Consider the following 27834-nt stretch of genomic DNA (forward strand, 5'->3'; position numbering starts at 1 on the left):
AAACTAATGCCACGACATTTATTGGATAACCACAGTTACATTTATAAAGATGGCAGATGGATATCACAATATTATGTTATACATAAATAAAGATTATTTTATTCAAGACCTAGGCTTCAGTTAAACTCCCATGCCCAGCGGGCATGCAAAAAGTGTGTTTGAAACTATATTTTAGACCTATAATTTATTATAGAACGCCCAGGACCACAATCATGAACCACAACCTCATTGTACTAGGTGCTGTACAAACAGAACAAAAAGAACTAAAGAGCTTACAGACCCTGTTCCTCTAGCACCTGATGGGCCAGATCGCCGCCGCCTGCACCTCTACACCTGTTCAGTTCTTTACACCTGTGTAACCGACACCAGAATGGTTCCCATACAGTCATGTATTGCCCGAATTTTTTCCTCTTTAAATGCCCAGTTGGCAGAAGGCTCTGGTTTCAGCGTGTTCCAGGTACCAGCTGTTAAGAGAGATGGAGCAAGCTACATTGAACGGAAGGACAAAAGACTGGAACAACCCTGTCACTCATGGAAGTGTCGTCTGAGTTGCAGACAGTGTTTGTAAAGGGAGGGGTGCTGAATGCGGGGAACTAAGCAATAGTCTGGGTCGATTTGTATTCTCCAGGGTAGGAAAAACCAGCAAGTCTTGTGCTACATTTTCAACTTTAACCGAATGAGAAACTGCGAGGTGCCAACAGTCTTCCCACAAGGATAGGAGAAGCAATTGAGCTTTCTCACCATCCACAGAACAGTCAAACCAGTCCATCCCAGAGCAACAAATCAAAGCCCAAACAGGTGTGCTTGGGGCGATGGGCCAGGGGAGAGGTTAATATTTTTCCTTGGTATTTTGGATTTTTTTCAGCTTGAGCAATCTGTAGCTATTCTCTTTGCTTTAGGTCAACACTCATAGAGCATCCACTAGAAAAATATCGTTTCAGACATTTCCCTCTTTCTTCTGCTAACAGTATTCATCCTGCAGTCTCTCTGTGAATACCATGTGCCGAGTCCTTTATCCCAAGGAGTATTCTCCCCTTACAAAGCAAAATCATAACACGGTGACACGAGTCAAGCTTGGCAAACTCTTTTGCTGATGTTAAACCAGTGCCTTTCAGGGCTCTCACTGCTGCTTTTTAGCCCTCAATATAGATGGCGCACCCAGCTGACCACACGTGCAGGAGCCTCCCACGATACCATTACATATGAAATGCTGACATTTATATTTGATGTCCCAATGGGTCTGTGTGTGTGTTTTAACAAATGTTAGTACTTGCAAAGGGTGCTGGATTGACAACCCTATAAACTGAAATCCTCTATTCTTCCACTGAATGGGTACAGTACAGATAATTCCAGGACAGCTTCCCCTGCCAATGTAGTTTAATCTCCCTGCTCATTCAGTCCCTGCACATTTCTGTTGAGACCCTCTCCCCCAATAAATGCCAGTGATAAGATCAGGGATTTTGAAGCTGAAAATCACCAATTATTTTACACTGACACCAAAGGGTTGTTTGTTAGTGAAGACAAGTAGTAGTAAACGATAGTAATTTAAAAACAAAAAAAAGAGTATAAGATGCCTCAATGAAGAGGTGTAATTGTTGACAAAATGTATCATGTTTTAGCTTATGGGATGTACAGACTCTTTTTTAAAGGGATAATTCTTGCTATTAACTTAATAAAAAAGTTTGTATCAGAAAACTCCGGGTGTAACAGGCAGAAATCCAGAAATAATTAAGAAAATAATAGTACACACCCAATAAGAAAAACATTATTGGTTTAAAGAAGTAGTCCCACCAGAATTCTTGGTAGCGATTGCATTTCTTTCAAGAGGAAAAAAAGAGTTCTAAACAAAAAGCAGCAGTGGTCCGCCTGTTACTAGATCTTGAGTAGAAAAAGCACAGAACTGTAATACCCTTTAGCAGGGAGACTTTTTCCATTTTCACTGCTGTTATCAGTTTTTGTAGTTGCAAAAAAAAAAAAAATGCTTTGCCCTTATATGATGTTGTCTAGCAGAGGATTTGAAAGCACTTTGCAAAATGTAATATGTTTAGTTTCACCGCTCAGTTGGGCGGCAGGTTGGTATAATTCCCATTTTACATCAGTAAAAACTGCAGCAGAGAGCTTAGGGGATCCAGTGAAGTCTCACTGAAGTCAACAGAAAGACTTCAGTAGCTCACACAGGAAGTCTGTGGCAGAGTTGCAAGTAGAATCCAGGATTTCTGACTTCCCATCCTTTGTTCTAACTACAAGCCCCATTCTTCCTCCCACTTAATGGGGCCTCACAGAATTGGCCCCAATGTCTGTAGAGTGCTTTGGGATCCTCAGATGAAAGGCACTATAAAAGTGAAAAGTATTGTGTACATATAATTAATAAATGCCTCAAAGCAGCTCTGTCTACCTTCTTCCCATGGCATATGGGGAAAAGGCTTTGGAGAGATTAAGTGATGTGCCCAAGGTCACTTGAGAAGCCAGTGGCAAAGCCCAGTGCTTGAGAACCCAGGAAAACTGCTCTAACCACTAGATTAGAAGCTCCTTCAGGCTTTCCCAGTCTGTATGTAACAACCCCCTTTGAAAGACATTAACCATTTGGAGACATCTTCTTTACCATGGGGCTCCCAGAAACATAAATTCCCTCCTAGCCTCTCTATTCCTTAGGCTCCCTTCCCCTCAAATTCCACAGTCTCCCCTAGATCTCTGCTCCTTCAGTCCCCAAAGCCCAGTCATCCCGCCTCAAAAATCACGCACCCAAATACCTCACCTTTTACTTGGTCCTCCAAAGTCTCCAGGTTTCTCTCTGCCCCCTTCAATCTCCCTCTGCCTACTAGGTCTCCCAGAAACTGACATTCTGTGCCTCCCAGATGGTACTTATCTCCCAGTTCTTGACACCCTGCCTTCATTGTTACTCTTTCACTCCCACTCTCAAGACTCCCTTTGACTTCAGTCAGCTTTGGATCAGGCCCCCAGCCCAGAGTGTGCATGTGTTGGGGTATGGAGCTGGCTGCAATTCCTGGCTCTGCCACAGACTTGCTACATGACCTCGGGAAAGTCTCTCTGTGCCTCTGCAGCCCATTTGCAAAGTGGGGACAATAATATTTCCTGAGCTCACAGGTAGGGGGAAGGAGGGCTAGGAGGCATTCAGGTACAATGCTGATGAAAAAAAACCCCTTATTCAGGGCAGGGTTTGGTCTGTAAATGAAGCACAGGACCACACACTGAATGACAAGAATAAAACAAATCAATATTGAATGCACTCATTCACTAAGCACCATCCATCCCTGTGCACTTAGTAAGGCAAAGGTCCTGTGGGGGGAAAACAGCATACGATCATATCAAAACTGGCTGTGCTGTAAAGCAGACACATAAGTGGGCAGAGTTAAGGCTACACAGCCAACCTTAACTTTATTTTAATATAATAACTTCTGAGTTTTCAAACACTCTGCAATCTTTACATTAGTTTCATGTAATTTTTTGGTGTGCAGCTATTTGTTTATTCACTGAGGCTTCTGGGCTGTGAGAAGCTGTGGCTGACCCAGGGGAAGCTGTGGCTGACCCAGGGAAGCAGATATGGTGCTTGACAGACTCTTCCCCTTAACCTAGGAATGTAGACACCATTGCAAGGAGAAAGAGCAGAGATAGACTCACCAATTCCATTTCCCAATTAGCCACCACAAACATCCTGGTTTTCACCATATCCCTTGAAGTTTGGGGATCTCCATATCCTCGACTCAAGGAGATCAATCCATTGAGCTTGAAAAAGAGAAGGCTAAGGGGTGACTTGATTACAATTTATGAGGACTTACATGGAGAACAAAAAATTAAGAATGGTCTCTTCAGTCTAGCAGAGAAAGGTACAACACAATCCAATTGCTGGGAGCTGAAGCTAGACAAATTCCGACTAGAAATAAGGCATACATTTTTTAATAATAAGGGAAACAATTTACCAAGGGTCGTAGTAGATTTTCCATCACTGGCAATTTTTAAATCAAGATTGGATGTTTTTCTAAAAGAGCTGCTCTAGGAATTATTTTGAGGAAGTTCTCTGGCTTCTGCTATACAGGAGGTCAGACTAGATGATTACAGTGTTTCCTTCTGGTCTTGGAGTTGACGACTCCTTGTACACTTGCCATACTAAAATCCCAGGAAACCCAATAAATAAAATTGTCATTTAGAATGAAGCATAAAATCCTTCCGCCACAACACAAACCCTGAAAAAAATTCAAGAAATGCCAAGTTATGAGATACCCCAACTCCCACACAGCAGTTTTCATGGACTCCAGTGACGGACTCCACTTCTTTATAAAGAACTTCCATTTGCTGCCAAGAAACAGAGAAACACGACATCCAAACACATTTACCTCCTTCACAGTATCAGATAAAAAACTTTAATTACTACCGCTTGCTCCCGTCAGGATCACATGGCACAGCACAAAACCTATGGTGCACATATGTCAGTGCTAAGTATTTGCTAATGTTGCTGAGGTTGTCATTAAGGTTCTGCCATCATGCAAGTGAGATCAGTGTGTTGTGTGAAGAGGGCTTGATCATCTGCTGGAGGTGGAAGGGAATTCCTCGTGAAGCTATGCAATCTGGTACTGCCTGCAGAGCATGTTCGGTGCACCTGTGGCTCTGGTTAAGAGGTGTCATATAACTTGGCATTTTCTTGCTCTTCAAAGTTTACAGTAGGTATATGCCACACTGAGACTACACGTAAAAGGAATTAAGGTTGGGTTTTGTTTATGGAATACACAGAAAATTTATTTCTACTATCCCCTCACCCACTCAGAATACCACCACCCAAGGTGTCGTTCTGAAACGAAAATGCTTGATGTGCCATCTTTTTAAAATGTACCAGGGGAACTGGATAGCTCTGGTGGTTAGTAATGGTGGGATATGGTGTTTTCATCTCTAGGGAGCTGATGTGAATATAGCCAAAGTTCACAGTAACAAGCTCATAGACTTTAAGGTCAGAAGAGACCAGCATAATCATCTAGTCTGATCTCCTGCACATTGCAGGCCACAGAACTTCAGACACCCACTCCTGACCCCTAACCTCTGGCTGAGTTACTGAAGTCCTCAAACCATGATTTAAAGACTTCAAGTTACAGAGATTTCACTGGTTTCAGAGTAACAGCCGTGTTAGTCTGTATTCGCAAAAAGAAAAGGAGGACTTGTGGCACCTTAGAGACTAACCAATTTATTTGAGCATGAGCTTTCGTGAGCTACAGCCCACTTCATCGGATGCATGCCGTGGAAACTGCAGCAGACTTTATATATACACAGAGAATATGAAACAATACCTCTTCCCACCCCACTGTCCTGCTGGTAATAGCTTATCTAAAGTGATCATCAGGTGGGCCATTTCCAGCACAAATCCAGGTTTTCTCACCCTCTCTATTTACTCTAGTTTAAACTTGCAAGCGAACTGCGCCCCATGCTGCAGAAGAAGGTGAAAAACCCCCAGGGTCTTTGCCCATCTGACCCGGGGCAAAATTCCTTCCTGACCCCAAATATGGCCATCAATTAGACCCTGAGCATGTGGGCAAGACCCATCAGCCAGGCACCTGGGAAAGAATTCTCTGTAGTAACTCAGAGCCCACCCTATCTAGCCTCCCATCACTGACTGATTGGGATATTTGCTGAAAGCAGTCGCACATCGGCAACATGCCATTGTAGACAGTCTCATCATACTATCCCCTCCAAAAACTTATCAAGCTCAGTCTTGAAGCCAGTTTTGTTGTTGTTTTTTTTTTTGCCCCCACTGGCTTCAAGACGGTCCAGTGGCTGTTGGACAGCACATTAGGTGAAATGAGCCCGTGATGTCAGTTCGCTTCCTACTGGATAAGGTAAATGTTACCAACCTCACTGGGCCTCCGCCCCCTTGTTGGCTGACTGAGGGGCCTAGGTACTCTCTTATCATGGCTAAGGCATGGGGGACACTGCCATTGCTGCCTCATGGGCTCTAGCCCTGTCCTGTAGGCATGGTCCGGAAGGCTCGCATTTCTCACCAGTGCTTCCCTGTTACTAAATGCCCAGTCCGCCCTTGCTGGGCCCCAGTTTGGGAATAAGGTTTGCACACCCATGGTGGGCTTTTCAAAGGAGATTAAAGGAATAAAGCATCCAGCTCGAGAAGCAGCCCAGCCCAGGCACCGTTCCCTGGTGAGAATGCCTTGCGCCAGGCACGGTAGGGATGAAAGCCAAGGTGCATCTCAGCACAACACCTTTCCCTCAATTCAGGGTACAGCTCCTGCCAATGCATCCCCCAAACTCTCCAGGAGGCAGCACCCCCCAATGCACAGCCCCCCCCAGCTATACCCTCAATGCACACACCCCAGCTCCCCCCCCCACAACCCCCAAGCTGACCCCCCCCACTGTACACCCCCAGCTTTCCAGGGTAAAGCATGCCCCAAGTCCACAATTCCTCCAGCTCCCCCCAGTGCAAGCCCCCCCCAGCTCTCTGGGGGGAAGCACTGAACAACATCTCCTGCCAGCTCTCCGGGGTGTCCAGTACACCTCTGCCCCACACCCAGCACCCCAGCCCCAGCACTGAGTGGCACAGGGCCAGGTTGGCAGTCTCTGGCTCTGACCGATCCACCCATCTGGAGGCTTGGCCTGGCTCATACTGGCTGCAGCTACTTCAGGGCAACCCTCCCCCCACCCAGGGCACAGCTCCGCTCCCCACCACACATTGTCCATGCCAGCAAACAGCCCAGCGCGCAGCCCTGCTCCCCCACATTACCCCTCCCAAAGGGCACAACCCCCCCGCCTCCTCCCCAGGGCATTGCCCCCCAGCGCACAGCCCTGCCTCCCCGGGGCTCCATCCCTCCCAATTCACAGCCTTACCTCCCCCCATCACATATTCCTGCTTCCCCTGGGGCATCATACCCCTACCCGCAAAAAGATTAAATACTTTCCACTGCAACAGTAACTCAGAATGATGTTAACAGCAGCTACTAAAGTTGAACATTTTTAAATTAGTAAGTCCAAATAAGTTGTATCCAAGAGATTTAAAGGAGCTGGCTGAGGAGCTCCCTGGCCCATACATTTTGATTTCCAAAAAGTTTTGGAACACTGAGGAGCTCCATAGGACTGGATCAAGGCAATATTTAAATGGGATGACCTGGGTAATTATAGGCCTGTCAGCCTGAGATCTATCCCAGGCAAAATAGAGACTTAAAAGAGGGTAATGTAATGCCAATCAACATGGTTTTATGGAAAACAGGTCCTATCAGACTAACTTGATATAATTTTTTGACGAGATTACAAGACTGATAAAGGTAATAGAGTTTAGGTAATAACTTAGACTACTGTCAGGCACCACATAACTTCTTGATTAACAAATTAGAACAATACAAAATTAACAACACATGTTAATAACCTGGCTAACTGATAGATCTTAAAATGTAATTTTACATGTGTAATCATCGAGTGGATGCGTTTTTAATAGGTCCCACAGGGATCGGTTCTTGGCCCTACACTATTTAACATCTTCATCAATGACCCGGAAAAAACCAAAATCATTACAGATGAAGTCTGCAGATGACACAAAGGGCAGAGATACAGATCGCTCTGGATCGCTTGGCAAGCTGAGCGCAGGCAAACAATATGTGTTTCAATACAGCTAACTGTAAGGGTGTGCGAAGCATTCAGGCCATACTTACAGGATGGGGGACCCGGCTCTGGGAAGCAGTGACTGTGAAAAAGACTTGAGGGGTCATCATGACGGATAATCAGTTGAACGTGTGCTTCCAGCGCAACGCTGTGACCAAAAGGGCTGACGTGATCCTTGGATGCACAAACAGAGAACATTGAGTACGAGTAGAAAGGTTATATTACCTCTGTATTTGGCACTGGTGTGACCACTACTGGAATCCCATGTCCAGCTCTGCTGATCACAGTTCAAGAATGATGTTGATAAATTGGTGTCCGTTCAGAGACTAAAACGATTAAAGGATTGGAAAACAGGCCTTTCTGTGATAGATTCAAGGAGCTCGACCTGTTTACTTTATCAAAGAGAAAGTTAAGGGGCTACATGATCAGTCTGTAAGTCCCTATGTGAGGAAGAGAAATGTGATGATAGAGGGCTCTTCAGACTAGCAAAGTTCTAACACCATCCAATGGCGGGGAGTTGAAGTTAACCAAATTCAGACAGGAAATAAGGTGCAAACTTTTAACAATGAGGGGGGTACCTAACCACTGGAACAACTTACCGAGGGCTGTGGTGAATTCTCCATCACTGGACATTTTTAAATCCAGACTGGACGGTTTTCCAAAAGGTCTGCTCTAGTTCAGCCACAGCTATTGGACTGGAAGCAGGAATTAATTAACACAGGGAAGTCCTATGACTGGTGTCATGCAGCAGGTCAGACTGGAGGCAATGGGCCCTTCTAGCCTTAGACCCAGGGCACAGGAGGGCCACCCTTTCCCCTCCCACCAGGGCACAGCCTGCTCCCCCAGGGCCAGGCCCCCTGCCCTAACTGGACAGCCTTCTTCTCCCCTAATACTCAGTGTCGCTTGACCCCAAGACCATCACCCCCAGTGCCCAGCCCAGCCTCCCCCAGCACCATCACCCCCCAGCCCAGCACCCAGCCTGGCTCCCTCCCCCCAGCGCCCACATCCCCCTTCCCTTCCTCCCTTGCCCGGCCCGTCCAGTCCCGCGCGCATCCCCCGGCCCGGGCGCAGCGCAGCGCAGCGCAGCTCGGCGCTGCGCGGGCGGTGCCGGGCCGAGCCGCGCCGAGGCGGGGGCGGCGCCTGCCCCCCCCCCCAGCCCCTCTCCCAGCAGCCCTTGCAAACGCCTACAATGAAATTTGCGAAGTTTTTTCGGTTTCGGCGCCATTTTCGAGTGGACTCGGAGGTGAGGAAGGAGGGAGGGGGGGTGCGGGGAGCCGCCGGCCCGGCCGGGTTGGGGAGAGGGTTTCGGGGAGGGGAGCCCCGGGAGCGGGCGGGGGGGGCAGACAGCGACCCCCCGCAGGCCGGCGGCGAGCGGGTTAAAAACTTTCTAGGGGAAGGAAAGAAACCAAAAAACTTTTAATTTGCAAAAAGCCCCCAAATGCAGCGCCCCCCCCTCCTCAGCCGGAGGAACGGGGCCGGGGGGGCATGTTTGGGTCGCACGGGTCCAGCGCCGCGGGAGGTGGGGGGCAGGAGGGCGCTCACCGGGTGTGGGGAGTAAACAAGTTCTTCGAGGGGGCAGCTTCGCAGCCGGTGATGCGGCGGGGGGGGGGGGAATCCTTTTTAACGAAAATTAGGTGCGTGCCGTGCAGAAGCCCCAATGGTGGCAAAGGGTTAAAGTGCAACTCCCCCTTGCACACTGGCCCGCTCACACCCAGCCCCGGGCTCCCCCCCTTGCACACTGGCCCGCTCACACCCAGCCCCGGGCTCCCCCCCCTTGCACACTGGCCCGCTCGCCTCCAGCCCCGGGCTCCCCCCCCTTGCACACTGGCCCGCTCGCCTCCAGCCCCGGGCTCCCCCCCCTTGCACACTGGCCCGCTCGCCTCCAGCCCCGGGCTCCCCCCCCTTGCACACTGGCCCGCTCGCCTCCAGCCCCGGGCTCCCCCCCCTTGCACACTGGCCCGCTCGCCTCCAGCCCCGGGCTCCCCCCTTGCACACTGGCCCGCTCGCCTCCAGCCCCGGGCTCCCCCCTTGCACACTGCCCCGCTCGCCTCCAGCCCCGGGCTCCCCCCTTGCACACTGCCCCGCTCGCTTCCAGCCCCAGGCTCCCCCCTTGCACACTGGCCCGCTCGCTTCCAGCCCCGGGTTCCCCCCCCTTGCACACTGCCCCGCTCACACCCAGCGCCTCCAGCCCCGGGCTCCCCCCCTTGCACACTGCCCCGCTCACACCCAGCCCCGGGCTCCCCCCCTTGCACACTGCCCCGCTCACACCCAGCCCCGGGCTCCCCCCCTTGCACACTGCCCCGCTCACACCCAGCCCCCCCTTGCACACTGCCCCGCTCACACCCAGCGCCTCCAGCCCCGGGCTCCCCCCCCTTGCACACTGGCCCGCTCGCCTCCAGCCCCGGGCTCCCCCCCCTTGCACACTGGCCCGCTCGCCTCCAGCCCCGGGCTCCCCCCCCTTGCACACTGGCCCGCTCGCCTCCAGCCCCGGGCTCCCCCCCCTTGCACACTGGCCCGCTCGCCTCCAGCCCCGGGCTCCCCCCCCTTGCACACTGCCCCGCTCACACCCAGCACAGCTTGCCCAACGCCCCGGCCCCAGTTGTTGACTCTCGGCCTGCGATCGATGCCCTCGCTATTGTATCAGCTAATGACGCAGTTGAGAAGTGACAGGAGACACTTTGTAACCTGCCTTCCCGGGGGGGCACGTGCGGCCTCCCCCCAAGCGAGGGGTGGGGGAGGGTCTAGGTTACAGATCGTTACAAAGTTGCAGGCCGCCGGGAGGGGACGGGTTAAAAAACGGGATGAATTAATTCGATCCAAGCAGTTGGAAAATTGCAAAAGAGATTGGGAGTGTAATTTGGCCGCGTGTGGACACGTTCAACCCAGGGCAGTTTCAATTCGACTTTTGTTTTCGGAACGAGTTTATGCGGAAACATTGCTAAACTAAACGTTTTAGGAGACTAGACCTGTAACGTGTTTGTATACATGTTACTGGTCATATACATTTTAATGCCGTTTCCCCCTTCCCACCCCCGGTCCATTTTTTCAAGTATATGCTTCTTGTTTTATTGAGAGGGAACGTCAGCAATTTTTTTATTGGCTTGTCAACAATACCAAAGTATTTTGTAATTAAATGACTGGATTCAGGATTAAAATCTAATTTAAATTGTACCGTTCTGCGTGTGAAAGCTTTTAACGTGCTTAAAACTGAGTTTTATAGTATTTTAAAGCTATTGTATTTTGTGGTATAAACCCTGTGATTCTGTTAACTTTTGTTTTGACAGGCTGGAAATGTGAAAAGGGACACTTTAATTTCTAGATCTAAGACTCCTACTCCCTCCCCAAATTCTGTTTTGAAAAATTTAATTTTCTAATAACTTCCAATGAGTAGCTATTTAATTTCTATTGTACTTTAACATTTAGTTTGAAAATATTATTGTATGTAATATTTTTATTTGTTGAGATGTCTAGTGTAATTTAAATGTTTAATTTATATTTCACATCTAATTTGGTATCAGAATAATTTTTTTTAAAGTATTGCATTGTTTGTTACACATTAAACTTACTAAAAATCCAGAATTAACATTATTTTAAACAATTTATTAGTGTGGAAAAGTTGATGAAAGATACTAGATTCTCATCAAAATATAAATACATGAATGTATATAAAGTAGTAGATTATTATCCATTTTTTCAAGTATATGCTTCTTGTTTTATTAAGAAGAATATTAAGACTGTCCAAAGTGCCAAATAATTGAAAGAAGGGGGGTGAACAAAAAAATCCTTAAGTATTTAACAGTTTTTACTGACCTGTGTCATACAGGAAATATGAATATCCTGGCAAGCTTGTGAACCTCTAAATCATGTTTTGGTTAGATGAGTTACTGTCTTTCTGTCTGTTTCCAGTGAGGAGAGCAATGTGTATAATTTGTGCATATTTTTAGGAAAATAATTTTCCAAAGCTAGAACAACAAATGTGCAAAATAAATATATATTTTAAAATGTACTGTTACATATACATACATAGGTGTGCCAACATCTATCTACCTTCAGCATAATCTGAAGAAATCAAAAGAATTTCATTGCTCACCATCTTTATGAATATTTAGTAACCCAAAAGAGCCCATTTTTATAGAAACCTAGTAAAACAGTGAACTGCAAATACAGTAAATAGGAGGAAAGCTTTAGGTGGGCTTTAAGGAAACTGATCCAAATATGAAGAATATATTTACTGCATGCTCATTAGCTTTGAATGAATATTCATCTGACCAAAAAAAAAAAAAAAATCCATAGTTTTTCTTTCTGTTCTTAACAAATAAATATTTTAGGAGTTCAGGTTCCAGATCCTTACCGTATTATTTAAAACTGGATGAGATGATGGTGAAAGAAATGGAACCAAAAAGCACCGTACTGTTCTTCAATTCTGCAGTTTTGAGGAAAAACTGGATCCTGGGAATTTTACTGATGTTCTGAAGTACAGTAAGTTAGGATCTGATCTTACAGGCCTTGCAAGCACAAGTAGTCCTTTCTCACATGAATAGACTCATTTAAATAAATGAGACTAGTCATGTCAGAGTTTGCAGGATCAAGCTCTTAATTTTGTAAAACTAGAAGCTTTAATATTTTTATTAATCAAATGATTATGCACTTTATTGTAACAGTTTAGTATCCAATTTTCTGTTCCATTCTCAATACTACCTTAAAAGAGAAGTTAAGTACTTAATCATGTAACTTTTAAAGGTAGAATATGCCAAAGCTTAGGTTGCAGCTCAAATGTATTTATGTTCAAATAATGCTCTTTATTTTAAGAGAAATAGTAGAAGTTAATTTGTGGTGGTGAAAGGATAGATTAAGTACTTTCAGTACAGGTGCACTGGAAAAGATTAATATTTTATCTTCACCCAGTTTTATATATATAAAAATTTAAAATTATTTTGTTCACTTTTATATGGGTACTTTGCTACCCAGTAAGGAGTGCTTAGTAATGATTGTTGCACGACACTTTGCACGCAGATTAGTTTCACTTGAGATGTCTGTGCAAAGGAAAACAACTTCACTATGATACATCTATTAATACAGTGAGCTGTTAATTTAATAGATAGTAATTTCTCTTTACACATCTTCAGCTCAATCTTGGCAGTCTGCAAGTTGAACTGTTTAGGAAATTTAATAGTGAAAAACATGTGGCGGTTGTCAATAAAACATAGGCTATGTTTCTGCCTATTAAACACATTTGTGAATATTAATACCTTACACTGTTTAAATTCCATTGTTCAAATTAAAACAGATGAAAATGACTGACTTACGAGCACAGTCAGCTATGAACTATTTAAGTGGGTGGGACTCACCACTTCAGGTTTGTTTCATCACCATAGTCAAAATGGGTGGTGTCTTATTTGTTGGTTATCTATTTTCAGATTGCAATGAGGATGACTAGTTCTAAAGATTTTTTAGAAAGTAAATGCTTTGTCTGATTCCCTTCCTCCCCGCGCCCGCCCCCCTCGGCCCATGGCAATATTTTAGTGTTTCTGCTGTGTTGGATGTCTCCTAAATAGCCATTTGATAGCTAATCTTTTTTATTTTGAGTATATAGGAAACAGTGAACTAATTGCCATAACTTGAGGGTGAGGGAAGGAATTTGCCCCCCATCCTGGGGGCATGTGGGTTGGGATTTGGGTTAAGGAAAGAAGGAATTTCCTGCCAGCCTCAGGTTCTTATTATGCCCTGAAATGTAGACTAAGCAAGTTAACAAAGTGGGGTGGGTGTCCGTCTGTCTCACCCTAATGCTTATATCTTTCAGTCCTTTTCTTTTTTTATAAGATACCCCCTGTTTTCTTTCATCGGTTTTGATTTTTAAGAGGTGCCTTCTTGTTTTGAAAGAGAATTTTCATATAACATCCCATTGTACTTTGGCAAGAAGCCACGGTATAGGTATTCTCCTAGGGATAGCATTACAGTGCACTTCTGCATATCCAAAATGCCCAGTTATCCAGAAATATTAATCAATCAATCATAGAATATCAGGGTTGGAAGGGACCTCAGGAGGTCATCTAGTCTTGCGCCTATATACATCACTGCCATAAATCTGTATCTGACCTGCAGAAATTTCTGCCTCAGTATTTTCTGGAGTTTAAATTATACCCACTGGGGTCTCCTGCTTGCTGGTAGAAAATACAGTAGCAAGTGACTTAACTGCTAAGCCTCAGTTTCAGTCTGTAAAATAAATGTAATGGAAGGTTGTGAGTCTCAATATTTTGTGAAGTGCTCAAAAAAACGTTAGATACGTGAATGAGCTTTTTCCCTGTCTTACTTGCACAGCTGAGGACTGTATGAAACTAAAGAGACGATAAATGTTCTTCTGCGTTGCTTGAAGGGTGTTGCGAGAGAGCACTGTGGTGTTCACTCTATTTCTCCTCTCCCTCCCTCAGTCAAGAAGATGAGATTGCTGCCAGATGAAGGCATGAGGTACCTAGCATCAATTTCTGATCCCCTTCATTGAAGAGGAGATGAACTGTATTTAATGTTCTTGTTTAATGGTAGTAGATCTTTAAAATCAACATAAATAAGGGTTTTTCTTTTCTTCTGGTCTGTCCAACAAATCTGCTTCTATTGCTGTTGTGTATGAAGCAAATGTATGAAGTGGTGACACTTCCTTTTTCATCATATTTTTGTGTGGTATTTTTATTATGCATTAGGTTATAGAGCCCAACTCACCCTCATAACTGCCATTTCTTTCAATATGAATTCTACATAGAGAATTCATTGCATACAACCTTCCTAATATTACTGTACCTAATTCCATTATGCATGGATTGTGTATAATTTGTAATAAGCAAAATCCAGGCAACCAGTCTTCAGTGATCCTGGTATTATATAAATTATAGTACAATGATGAGAGAAGGGATAGATGTGCTGCAACACTGTTTAAATACTTTGTATTAGTGTATTTTGGAATGAAAGCATGAGTCCCCCTGCTCCCTCCTCCACACAACCCTCCCCTGCCAGTTAATAGGATGAGCACACATTGAAGCCTTTAATAGTCTTTGTCTTTAGGCCTAACTGGCAAAAAATTTGATTGCTGTTTGATTAGTCAGTGCACTATAATGTGTATCACCTGTCTAAGGTACAATCTGTTGGAACACTTTATAAACTCTACTTTGTTGTTTTCTAGTTCATATTGAAAAAGAAGTTAAATTGTGTCCCAAGAGAATCATATTTTCAGAACAAACTGATGCATCATTGCGTTCAGTCAAGGTGAGTTGGAAAAGTGAACCTAGTATATCCAATAACTTTTCAAGTACCCTTAGGGCAGGGATGGGTAAACTACGGCCCGTGGGCCACATCTGGCCTGCCAGCCATTTTAATCCGGCCCTTGAGCTCCCGCTGGGGAGTGGAGTCTGGGGCTTTCCCTATTCCAGCACTCCAGCCGGGGAGCAGGGTTGGGGGCCGCTCTGTGCGGCTCCTGGAAGCAACAGCATGTCCCCCCTCTGGCTCCTGTGCACAGGGGCAGCCAGGGGGCTCCACTTCACATGCTGTCTCTGCCCCAAGCGCTGCCCCCGCAGCTCCCATTGGCTAGGAACCGCAGCCAATGGGAGCTGCAGAGGCAGTGCACAGCGGAGTTGCTTGGCCGCGCCTCCGCGTGGGAGCAGGAGTGGGGACATGCTGCTGCTTCCGGGAGCTGCTTGAGGTAAGCGCCGCCCAGAGCCTGCACCTCTGAGCGTGCATCCCAACCCCTTGCCCCAGCCCTGATCTCTTTCCCCCTGCCCTCCGAACCCCTTGGTCCCAGCCTGGAGCAACCTCCTGCACCCCAATCCCCTCATCCTTAGCCCCACCCCAGAGCCTGCACCCCAACCGGAGCACTCCCCCTTCCACGCACCTTCCTCACCAACCCAGAGCCCCCTCCCACACCCCAACCCCAATTTTATGAGCATTCATGGCCTGCCATACAATTCCTATATCCAAATGTGGCTCTTGGGCCAAAAAGTTTGCCCACCCCTGCCTTAGGGTCTAGCCTGGAGGTGCTGGATATATGGAATTCCTACTGAAGTGAACTGCAATTAACAGCAAGAGAGAGTCCTTTGCCAAAACTTCCTCAGGGAAGATGCTCTTAAGTTACAGTCTTTACTTCAGTACTGACTTATGCAAAGTACAAAACTGGCTATTTAAACCACAAAACAAAAAACCTAATTATACTGCATGAGATGATTAACAGCATTATACCCTTTGAGAGAATTGTTCTGATGGCTTGCATTGGTAAGAATGTTTTCTCATATCTATATTATGTTGTACATCTCTACTGGCCTCGTGTTCCTCTCCCAAATAACCCTATTTACATTGTGAAAACTGACTTCCTCTTTTCTCCAAGTAAGAGCTTGGTGGTAATAGATTGGCAGTGGCTTGGAAACGTCACCCTTCTTTTTAAAAGGCAGGATCTATTTGCCCTCTTGGTTTAGAATCTGATTTATTTTAAGGATTTTGAGAGTTCTGCACACCCAATCCCTTGAGATCATCATTCTATAACTTGAATCTCAATCTAGAATCAAAATGGAGTTCTAGAACCGAGGGCTTGTTTATTTTTGCTTATTAAACTAAACCACTTACCCTTTTGGGTATTATTTTATTTCTTCTCTCAAACAGACTAAGCAGGTACGGTCAAGCAAGATATTGTTAGAGAAACAGTACGAAAAAGGGTTAATAGCATTCACCCTTTGAGTTGTTTGGCCGACAAAGCCAGTATTCAAGTGAGAAAGCAAAATAGATCTGCTAGCAAAAAAGCATTAGTGTAAATTTTCATAAATTCAGCACAAACCATTAGAATTCCCATTTTAAAGTTCTGTTTAAAAAGGGGAGGGATAACATGGACCCCAAAAATGTATTCAGAGTGCTTAGCACAGGTGATAGCATACCATTGGTGGGAGACATCTCAATGCCATATGTCTAACACAGTTCCTGTTTTCTTCATGATGACAAGCCCTAAGAAGATGAGTTGTATGAACATATACCTGTTAGTACTGCTCCTAACTTATTTATCACATAACTGTGAAAATGTCAAAAAGAAATGCAAAGAAAAGTCAGGCCATCTGTACTGGTGCTTAGGCTAACTTGTAATTACATCTTAAGGTGCCACACTGAAGTCAGGGACCCCACAAAAAGACCTACTCGCACTCCTTCTCTTCTCCCTCCTTGCCTCTTCCAAAAGTGTGGTGTTCCCTATGTGCATAGGCAGGGAATGCTCTGAAAAATTTCAAGGCAGCTGTGATCATTTCTCATCGCTGATTCCATTCAAATTTGAAAGGGGAAATCTGAGCAGCATGAACCCTAAAAACAAATAGAAAAAGAGAAATATTTGCTTCAAATTATGCCCTGAAAGTAAATCTGAGGAATCTGGATCATCTAAATTGAAATACTTCAGGGAAATGGCAAACAAATACTTTAGCACAGGGCTTCTCTAGCGCGGGGTCGGGACCCCTCAGGGGGTTGCAAGGTTATTACATGGAGGGGTCATGAGCTGTCCGCCTCCACGCCAAACGCTGCTTTGTATCCAGCATTTCTAATGGTGTTAAATATAGTAAGTGTTTTTAATTTATGGGGGGGGGTTGCACTCAGAGGCTTGCTATGTGAAAGGGGTCACCAGTACAAACGTTTGAGAACCGCTGCTCTAACACTATAACTATTCCTTACACAGCTATCACTGCTTGCAAGAGCTCCTGATCCCAGTATATGCAGCGTGCGCACAAAAAAAGCTGTAGACCCGGGGTGGCCAGCCTGTGGCTCCGGAGCCACACGCGGCTCTTCAGAAACTAATATCCGGTTCCTTGCCTAGGCACCGACTCCGGGAATGGAGGGACAGGCGCCAACTTCCCAATGTGCCGGGGGGTGCTCACGGCTCAACCCCAGGCCCTGCCCCCACTCCACCCCTTCCCGCCCCCTCCCCTCAGCCTGCCATGCCCTCGCTCCTCCCCCTCACCTCCTGCATGCCCCGAAACAGCTGATCGGGCGAAACAGCTGATCGGGCGGTGTGGGGAGGGAAGGGGAGGCGCAGGGGTGTGGGAGCTGATGGGGGGGCTGCTGACATAATACTGAGGCTCTTTGGCAATGTACATTGGTAAATTCTGGCTCCTTCTCAGGCTCAGGTTGGCCACCCCTGCTGTAGACTCTTGAGATTTCCCAATAGCCTATTTAAAAAGGCTGGAAAGGTAGAATGGAGCGGGAGCAGGAGACCTGGCTGGTCTGAAAATGTAGTTACCTGCAACAAGTCTACTGTGCATTTTGGGCAAACGAAGTAGGTTTTTTTATTTTTGTTTTTTAAAAAATGATTGCAGTCATGATACACTTGTATAACTACTTGCTCTTTTTTAGTTGCAGACTTTCTGGTAGAACAGAATTGAAGAACGTTTAACGTTTTGTAATAAGCGAATGTTACAAATGTCTTCATTGGATTGTATTGTGCTCTTCAGTACCTTTGTATCACGTTTAAAAATAGTCAAAATACCATTTGGAATTTCAACATTGTTGGGCTTTGAGGAGATGTAGCAGCACATCATGGTTTGTAGGGACAAGGAGATACAGACCATTCTGGGCTGCCTCATTACCTCAAGGATAGACAAGAAAGGGAGCTTCTGGGTGTCAGCCGTGGAAGCTACCACATTCTCATGTATCTCTTAGATCAGTTGAACAGGTATGTTTAGATACATTTTTGTACTGCTTTTACATGTACGCTTTCTTTCCAGCCTGCAAAGGTAGAGTATTGGTTTTATGCCTTTGGTGAATTTGCCTAAAATGGGTCCAGGGATTTGCGTTATTCTAACCTGTTGCCCCGATCACAGGCCATGTGATTGTTCAATATTTCATTACCTTCCAATATCCGTAATAGTCTATTAAGATGACGCTAAGTCATCTTTAATGTTGTGTCTTCAGTTGACTTATACCAGTTGCATGTTGCCTGAAGTAATCCTGCTTCCTGTTTTCTTCAACATTCTTTCCTCTGTTTAAGACAAATAAATTGTAGGTATTATGACAACCATCAGGGATTGTAAAAACGGGGTTCTGGAAGTCACAGAGACCTCTTCACAGTGGAAGCATGTCAGCAGTGCTGTAGCAGCACGTAAATACTGGAGTTTAGGATTGCCTAGCTGCTCTCCAGTATTGCATTGCTGCTTTAGTGAGGCTGGATGGTCATGCCTACGGCAGGAACCAGTGCTGTTGCTGCCAGCCTGTGGTGCCTAGGGCAACAAAACAACCTTATCGCACTGTTAAATGTGCAGAGATGCTGTATGATCAGGTTTTTAAGAGGGGTATTAAGAGGTTTCCTGGTCTGTAGATCTGACTTAAGAACAAAATAATATGAAGGTGGGAAAAATTGTTCTTGAGCTGTGTATTATTTAATGGGCTAGTGATGCCGGAGAGGGAAGCAAGAGGCATTTGAAGGATGGGTAGGGAGAGAGCTGTTTGCAGAGCTCATTCACTTCACTGTCTGAACAGCGGGTATCTTAATGCGGTTTATTAACAGCAGCCCCCAGATTCCGAATGTGCTCCAGGTGACACGGGTCCCGTAGAATAAGAACCCAAGGAGCGTTGGCTGGGTAGGCCATGGGCCAGCTGCATGAGCACAGGACGAGGGTCCCGATGGCAAGGGCCAGCTGCTGGGGCTGGCTCGTGTCTCGCTGAGGGTGGGCAGAGCCATGGGTGCTCACCTGGTGGAGCCGTTCCCTGAGCTGTGGGGCTGGGGGGTTATCGCAGACCCACCTCTCAGCCTGGCCCCTACTTGCTAAGAATAAAAGCTGCAGTAGCCAGGGCCCGGGACTGGCCTGGCTCTTCCTTGGAGGTGCTGCGGTGGGTTAGACTGGGCAGTAGCCCCAAGGGAGGGTAATGTCCATGCTCTGGGGTGGCTCACGGGGGGCTTGGGTAGGCATCATCTGCTATAAGGTGGGGTGGGGGGCTGAACCCTAGAGCTGTGCCAAGGTGCCAGCTGGCTCTTCCCTGGAAGCTGCTGGGGCTCAAAAGCGCCTGCGGGGGCGGACGCTGCCTGTGGGCGCAGTGTCCCGGCCCGCTGGGGAGACTACCTGGGAAGACGGGGCTGCGAGCTCCCCCGGAGCCGCCCTGCAGCTGGGGGGGTGGTCCGTACCGGGATCGGTTCCTGGGCCGGGCTGTTAACGCCAAATGCCCCGAGCGGCCGGGGTGGCGGCTGCGCCCCCGGCCTGGGGCCCCCGGTCTCGCCGCGGGGCCCTGCAGCGCCGCCCGAAGCCGGCAGGGGGCCGGGCGGGCGAGCGAACGCGTGTCCCGGGGAGCTCGGCGCGGCCTCCCCGGAGCTGCCGGCTCCCAGCCCGCTCTGCCCATCAGCCGCCCTGGGGGCCCCCGAGCCCGGCCGGGAGCTCCCCGGCGCTGCGTCCTTCCGGCGGCACCTGCAGGGGTCCTGCCCCGGGGGCGCTCGGCCGAAGCGCGGGCCCCGCGCCCGGTGGGCGCCGGAGCTTCGGGCAAAGGCTCTGCCGGGGGCGCCCCGCGCGGCAGCCGGGGTCCGGGCGGCTGGGACGGGCCGGCCCCGGCTCCCCGGGAGTCTCCGCCAGCTGCGCTCCGCGCCCGTGGCAGCGGGCGGTCGCGCCGGCTCCGGCGGCAGGTCCCGGTTCCGCTGCCCGCCCGTTCACACTCGCCACGTGCTCGGCGCCGCTGCGGGGTGCCGGGGGCGGTCGGGGGGCGCGGCTCGCTCAGGCTGGAGCCGCTCCGGCGGGCAAAGCGGGCGGAGATTTGCGCGGAGCCGGCGGCGGGTCCGAGGCAAAGGGACCCCCCTCCAGCCGGGGTTCGAGCCCGACCCGACGCTCCTGGGGGAGAGGCGCCGCCCGCCAAGGCGGGCCCGGGCGGCGGGAGGCCCCGGGCGTGGGGGAGCCCGCGAGGGACGGGACGGGACAGCCCCGATGGCAGAGACGTCGGGCAGGATCCTGCCCTAGGCGCTCAAATCTTGAACCCTGAGCCCGGCGCAGGCTGCGACCCGCCCGCGGCTTGCTCCGGGCTGCACCGCTCTGATTTGCAGCACCCAAGGGGGCTCTCGCCTCGCCTCTCCAGTCCCCCCGGGGAGCGGCCAGTGCTGGAGCTCCGACGGGCGCTGCGATCCCTGCCCCGGGCTGTTCTCAGAGTCCGAAGGTGGAGAGCAAAGCAGGGGCCGGCGCTTCCGAGGTGCGGGCGGGTGAAGCTGGGAAGTTTCTGTCGAGGAGGCGGGAAGGCCCGGGGAGCGGAGGGTTTGGGTGAGCAGCGCGTCCGAAAGAAAAGGCAGCAGCCTCCTCCCAAGTGCAAGCCCTCAATAGCAGTCTGGGCTGCTCAGTGCCTCTGAAAATCGGGACCCCTCTTAGGCACCCGTATTTGAAAATTTGGTCAAGTGTTCAGTCCTAAGAGCCCGTCTCTGGTAAAGTCCTCTTCAAGTCCATGGACATTTTGCCAGTACAAGCTGTGTGGCTGGGGATGAGGGATAGGTAGAGAATAACTCAGCTTGGCTTTCAGACCCCAGGGAATATTTGCTGGGCTGGCAGAAAAATACCGTTTATCACAGAGAGTATATGAGATCTGGAGCCAGATCCTGCAACCTGCCTTCTCAAGCCCGTTTTATGTAGCTATTTTTTGAAGCACCCTAGCCATTCACCTTTCAGGAGCAACTTGTTGCAGTCTTTCACCTTCAACCTACCAATACCTTGCCCAGCACCTCTCAACCCTCCATGGTTCCTAGGCTTCCCATCTGGCATGATGCTTTTACCTGTAGCCAGCAGGGCAGCATCTGAGCACTTCCCATGAGTGCATTAAGTAATGTGAGTAGCACCTGTGATTGATGGTTCTTTCCTCTCTTTTTCCCATCCTGTCTGTCGGAAAGTGATTGGTCACAAGAGGAGCTGGTCCCCTTGGTGGTTTGCGGCTCTGAGAAGGGATCTCCCCTTGCTAGGGTGGGGAAAATCACAACTAGCTCTTTAACCTCCAGGCTGGGGTCAGCAGACAGTTACCAGTGAGAGGTCCAGCTGCTACAGGACTCCCACTCAGTGCAGTCGCCCACTTGTCCTCAATTAATTCATTTGTCAAAGACAAATGTTCCCTGCTTCTTTGCTGCAGCGTGGGTACATCATTCCAGCAGAGCAGCTTTGCCATTCTAACGTCTCACAATTCAACCATTTCTTTCTCAGGCTTTAAGATGGGTTGGCTAAGTTCTAGCTTTGCATATTAACATGAGAAAGAGAACAGGGATTTTCTAAACCTCCCGCAGCTTCCAACAAACACACACTTATGACAGTTTTGTAAATTCTCTTTGGTTTTTCCTTTAGTCATTTCTGAAGAAACCTAGCCACATACTAATCATGAAAGTCAAGGTAAGCAATGCAGTGAGTTCCATAAGTGAAATTGATAAGGCTGTTGAATATACAGAGGATGGCTCGTCTTAACTGGGTCATACTTTCTTGATGTGTATCACAGTAGCACCCAGACATCACCATCAGGGTTGGGGCTTTGTTGTATTTGCTGTTGTACAGACGGACAAAAGAAAGAGCCCCTGCCCTGAAGAGCTTATGCAGCCTAATCTTTCCTGCTGGATTTAGATCTGTTATCCACAGTTTACATTTGGTTCCCTCTGCAGAGTACAGCCCTGAAGCCAGCCAAAGAACCCATTCCTACAAATTATCCATATTTATACGTAGTGCACAGGAACACAGAGCCTGCAGTGTAGCTGAGAGCTAACTGGTGATGTTACTCCTCCAAAGGAAATGGTGATTTGCTCAGGGTCCTCCTTTGTGGGAGGGTAGCTGCTCTTTTACGTTGGCTCACAATCTGAGGGGCTTCTTGGATCTCCAAATCCTATGCTCAGACTAGCATTTGCTGGAGCTGCTCTTTAATCACCTGCACTTGACAAGAAGGTTGCAGCCTTTTCTTTCAAAGGCACCGCTCATCCCAGCCATCCACTCCTTTTGGGAGCGTGAAGCTGAAATATGGCAACCTTCCAGTAGAGAAACAGCAGAGGGCACGGGTCTAGTGGCTTGAAGGGAGGGCCTGTGAGCCTGGATAGGACCCAGTTTAAGTTCCACTGTGGAATTGGCTCATGGGTCTGAGGGTAAAGCCTTTCTAACCCTTTAAAAACGTGTATGGACGTGTTGTGCGAGAAGACGGATCTGCCGCTCACCAGCAGATGGAACGCTGAGATCATCACTAGATGAAACTTGTTAGATGCGAGGGCCAGACCTTGTTCCTTCAGATGGAGCAGGTTTTCCAGCATAGATTGAAGGGAAGACTAAACGGAGAAACGTTTCCATTTAGCCAGGTAAGTAGCCCTGATGGACTTGTTCCTAACAGGCTTGCTCCTCTGAGTTCAACCATGGAGCTTCCACATGGTCAGGTCAGGGCCAAATTAATCTTTTATGGGCCCCAGTGCCCACCCCCTGCTCTGCCCAAGCTCTGTCCGGGCTCAGGCTCTTCCCCCCAGAACCCCGCCTGCTGCTTGCCCAGGAGGGGAGGGTGGGAAGAAGTAAGCCCAGGAGAGGGCAGAGCAGAGAGGATTGGCGCCACAGTCTGGGTGATGGGGCCCCTTCTTACTATTGGCCTGGCACGACTGTAAACTTGGTACTGGGTCAGGTGAAAGGCCCCGAGGTTTGGGTGAAGTAAACGTCTGTGGTCTTGTGAGATCAGATCTGGGCGGGGCAGGCGTGGCAGCGGGGGTGCTACTGACAAGTCGAATAGCCGGCCGAACCAGCGCAGACAGCGTGGTATGGTTAACTTTCATGTGTCCAGCGATTTTGACGGTACTGATGCAGTTCCACTCCTGGAGAATCAGTCTGGAAAGTAAGAGATAAATTGGGAGAATGTTCAAAGGCATAAAGGGCAGTTAAGCACCCATCTCCCAATAGAAGTGGGTGGGATCTAGCTACCTTACCCTTCTGTGACTTTTGAAAATTCCCTTTCAGTCCAAGATGGGGCAAAGCGGTGGTATAAATGTCCCTCTATAATGATGTTAGATTATGACTCAGAAACTGAGGGAGCTGCTGTAATATAATCAGTACTTGCAAGGCTTTCATATGAAAGCAACAGCTTGATTGTTCTTCAGGACACAGTTACGGGGGGGTAGTTAAGAAGTGCTTGTGAGAGAGTCTAAATATTTAATTTTCTGTGAAATAAAGCTGAAAAATGCAAGTAGTTCTAACTGGAAGACCACAATCACTAGACAAAAAGAAAAGGAGGACTTGTGGCACCTCAGAGACTAACAAATTTATTAGAGCATAAGCTTTCGTGAGCTACAGCTCACTTCATCAGATGCAATCATTAGACAGGTTAGCAGTTAAAATTCAACATGTCAAACATTGGGTTAAAGCTATGCTGATAACTTTAGAATCCAGTTTCAAAGGCAGAAAATGTGCTGGGAGCCATGGCAGGCACCATTATGGTAAGAGATGTGTAAGTGTAGCAGAGTGGTTGGCAATGATTTCACAGTAGGTGAATCATGCCATAAAGATAAGGGGGTTGACTCTTCCTCACAGTGCACATGGGAGAAGTCAACAGGATTACTTGCATGAAGTAAGTGGTCTTTAGTCTAGGCTGTAATAATCTTTAGATATATTTTCCTACTCAGATTTGTGGTTGAAGTGAAATAGCTTATTCTTTACATACAATGTCTGACTGACAGAAATAACATAATACCACATTCATTATTTAAAAGCTTTAGTTTAAAGCTTGTAAATTACCACCCTAAAACACTTTTCAAATATGTGGCATAGTGTTAATAAATCAAGTTAAATAATGGATAAGCAGAAACCTTCAGAACGGTAAGGGGGGATGTAATTCTCTTCTTTACACACACACACACACACGCTCTTCAAGTATTATAATTTAGATTAACTCTTTCACTTTACATTGCTAGTCTTAATACTATTGAGTGTAAACTCTGGTAATGCCACAAAGCTGTAAGTATTGCTTACAGTACAATAGTGAATCAAAATAAATGCACACATTTGGGACTTGATTTTATAGAGGCCTCACCTGACAATTTTGCAGGCACAGTTTTGTGCCCCAAATTAGTTATAGGTACAAATTGTAGTATTTGGACATCTAGCTACCTAATTGCAACAGCAAATCAGGCAGATATGTCTAGCCTTTAATTTGCATTTGCAAAATAAGAAACTTTTTGAAAATCAGTCACTGTGAAAAACGTATTTCCCTGCTAGTCATTTCACTTGAACATAGCAAACAGAACTGACCAATTTAAAGTGGAATTAGTCAGAAAAGTGATTAAGTAATTCTGAATTTCCATATTTCTTCATTACTTGCACATCAGATTTGTTTGGTTTTCAGGTCAAAGAATGTTTTGAATTGGTAGTCCTACCGATTGGGTCCGGATTTCTTAAATAATCACCAGTGATAAGACTCTGCAATCAGAACTTGACAATTTCGTTCAACAGGTAGGAGGCAAAATCTATTTGAGTCTTCTACAGCTGTAGTTGTTTCACAGCATTAACTCAAGCAACAAATATATCAGCAACTGTGACAAACACAGGGAAGAATGTGGTGCCATTTTTATCATCACTTTTCTGACCATGGCCAAACTTTAACTGGTAAACTAAAGCTTTACATTTTAAAGTTAACTCACATGGAGTCTAAATGTTACAAAATATAAGGGTCCTTTTAGGTCGCTACGTCCACTTGCTGCAAACACTCAATGTAGTCTACCCCTAGGGGATGTTACAGGGTTAAAGTGATATTACACTGGTGCTGAACAAAAAGGAGAAGAAGCTGTAAGAACTCTGAACAAGCAGGCAATTTTGGTAGATAAATCAAGCCACCAGGAAATATTGTACCATAGTTAGTACGCTACGGCCCTCATCAAAACCAATTTAACGGAAGATGTTTACCCAATTAACATGGCAAGTCTCTATCTAAAAGAATAGTGCATAATCGAGTGGAAGCATGATTTGTCAGAAATTAGATGTTAGATAGCTATTGTCAGAGTGGAGGTGTTAGCTGCCGTGAGCACAGCAAATCAGGAGAACTGTTACATCAGGATAGCTCACTCACGGGTATTATTTATATACTTGTAACTTCACCGTGAAGTAGGCACCGTACAGACACATAGGACTATATATAATACCTGCTTCAAAGAACTGAAGGTATTTCTAAGCATAAGAATATTTGTGCGGTCACAGCAAGGAAAACGTAAGGATGTGTTTCTGGGCCTTTGTTCTGTTGAAAGGGATGGAATGGAAACCCTTACCCATATTTCTGTAAAAGAGAGTTCTTCAATCCATGGGTCGTGACCCAGTAAGGTGCTGGGTCGCCTTGCTGTGAGCAGCACCGCCAACCGGGCCGTTGAAAGTCCCGTCGATAGTGCTGCCCGGCTAAGGCAGGCTAGTGCCTACCTGTTCCGACACCGCGCGGTGCCCCGGGAGTGGCCAGCACCAGGGCTGGCTTCTAGGTAGGAGGGTCCACGGGTCCACACTCCCGTTGTCTGGGAACTGGCCAATGGGAACGGGGGGTTGGGGGGCAGTGCCTATGGGCAAAAGTCACACCGCGCCACTTGCGCGCCTCCACCTAGGAGCCGGACCTGCTGCTGGCCGCTTCTGGGGCACAGTGCGGTCCGCGGTGCACCCTGGCTGAGCCGCTGGAGGTAAGTCCATGCCTGTGCCCCAATCCGCTGCCCCAGCCCTGAGCCCCCCCCCAAACCCAGAGCCCCTCCTGCACCCCAACCCCGTAACCCAGCCCAGAGCCCTGTCCCCCTCCCGCACTGCAACCCCCTGCCCCAGACCTGAGCCCCCCCCAACCCAGAGCCTCTCCTGCACCCAACCCCTCATCCCCAGCCCAGAGCCCTGACCCCCTCCCACACCTCAACCCCCAGCCCAGAGCCCCTTCCCACACCCTGAACAAAGTGAGAGTTGATCCAGCATCATGTTTATGAAGAGCTCATGGTCACAGTGCTGCGGCAGGCTGAGCTTATATAAGAAAAGGCCTTGCCTCAGGAATCTTTGCTTTTATACATAGTTTTTTCAATACTTGTCTTTGATTTTAATGAGCGTATGTGCATTAATCAGGTGGAACAGTCCCAATACAGGTTTATAAAAAATAGTAAGTCTGATGCCATGGAAACGTCATAAACTCGTGCAGTTGTATGGCTGTGGAATAAGATTCTTCAATTTGTCTTAGTGATCAGTTTATAAAGTTGCAAACCTGAGGTTCTTTATGATAGGTTAATGTACATCCCACTACGTCACTTCCATTTAATTGCTGGGTTTAGGATGTAGGATCTAGACAAGATGATCTGCCACTCACGGTTTTGCTAGTCTTTGATCTAGACTGAATACCAAGCGACACCCAACGTCCGCTGCTGCTTATTTTAACAAGGTTATGTTCTGAGATCCATGTTAGATTCCCCCCCATGTGCCAAACTGTCTCATTGTCCTCCAGTTCCTTCGATAATACTCTCCTTTGCTGGGATACCTATAACCTTCCCCCCCCACCCCACACACTTGACTGTGGTTAGGCTCCTGATGCGCTGATACTGTTGTCTATCATGCTGACCTATCTTGTCTCATTGCATTCCCCCATCTACCTGTCTGTATCCATCTGTTATCTCTTGTCTTATACGCAAGTTTGTAAGCTCTTTGGGACAGAAGCGCTTTTTGTTCTGTGTCTGTGCAGTGCCTAGGATGCTGGGAACCTGGTCCATGGCTAGGCAATACGGGTACACAAATAATGATTATTAATTGGGCCTTATTCCTTGCATCAGTGGGGCTGGAAGTGCTGCAAAAGTGCTTGGAAAGAGAGTGAGGATGCAAGAAGTGCCTCCTTTTACTAACAGTACCGCCTCTGCTGAGACCAAGAGGGCATCCTATCCAGTTTTCTCAGGCTGGCATGACAGTGTCCATGACATGAAACCATGAGAGCTGCAAAGTGAGATACAGCATCACGGCTTAAAGATGTGGAAGGCCCACAAGCATCAGGCAAAACAGAATGCAAGTCAGAGCTAATAACAATAAAGCCGAGCCCTCTACAGCAAGACTCCAGTGAACTATTCACAGAGTAAGTGGTGAAGGGTCTGCTGGATGCAGTGGTAACTGCAGGGGTCTTGGAAATTAACTCACTGTAAGAAAAAGAAAAAAAAAAAAGCACAACTTGAAACCTTACTTTTCTGGATTGAAAACTGTCAAGTATCATGAAAGCGGCAGACTGCACTTACCTTACAGAGTCCCGCACGTATGAGGGAATGGTTTTCATGCTCAAATAACAAAG

General features: G+C 47.5%; 1 protein-coding gene and 2 long non-coding RNA genes across 9 annotated transcripts; 2 read left to right on the top strand and 1 right to left on the bottom strand.

Annotated features, from left to right (window-relative positions):
* LOC144930847 (uncharacterized) lies at window positions 1–9323 on the bottom strand. 4 transcript variants are annotated; one of them, XR_013636293.1, is made up of 4 exons: window positions 9148–9323; window positions 8205–8300; window positions 7656–7779; window positions 1–464 (listed from the first exon to the last, which is right to left on the bottom strand). It is a non-coding gene; the product is annotated as an uncharacterized LOC144930847 (long non-coding RNA). The 4 variants fall into 4 exon arrangements; XR_013636294.1 differs by lacking the exon at window positions 9148–9323 and adding an exon at window positions 3640–3744 and having other exon boundaries at window positions 8205–8496; XR_013636292.1 differs by lacking the exon at window positions 9148–9323 and having other exon boundaries at window positions 8205–8496.
* On the top strand, window positions 8764–25318 carry LOC140916758 (uncharacterized). 4 transcript variants are annotated; one of them, XR_012160637.2, is made up of 5 exons: window positions 8764–8848; window positions 10890–12084; window positions 13924–14070; window positions 14777–14859; window positions 24907–25318. It is a non-coding gene; the product is annotated as an uncharacterized LOC140916758 (long non-coding RNA). The 4 variants fall into 4 exon arrangements; XR_012160636.1 differs by having other exon boundaries at window positions 11934–12084; XR_012160638.1 differs by lacking the exon at window positions 10890–12084.
* On the top strand, window positions 19098–27682 carry LOC140916976 (uncharacterized). The gene is made up of 3 exons (XM_073358873.2): window positions 19098–19142; window positions 19592–25013; window positions 27332–27682. Exons 1-2 carry the CDS (start codon window positions 19098–19100, stop codon window positions 20924–20926), a joined length of 1380 nt encoding a protein of 459 aa, XP_073214974.2. The 3' UTR covers window positions 20927–25013; window positions 27332–27682.
* Window positions 27683–27834: the final 152 nt, after the last annotated feature.

This window comes from Lepidochelys kempii, chromosome 9, assembly GCF_965140285.1.
Source record: "Lepidochelys kempii isolate rLepKem1 chromosome 9, rLepKem1.hap1, whole genome shotgun sequence".
Taxonomy (NCBI): domain Eukaryota; kingdom Metazoa; phylum Chordata; order Testudines; family Cheloniidae; genus Lepidochelys; species Lepidochelys kempii.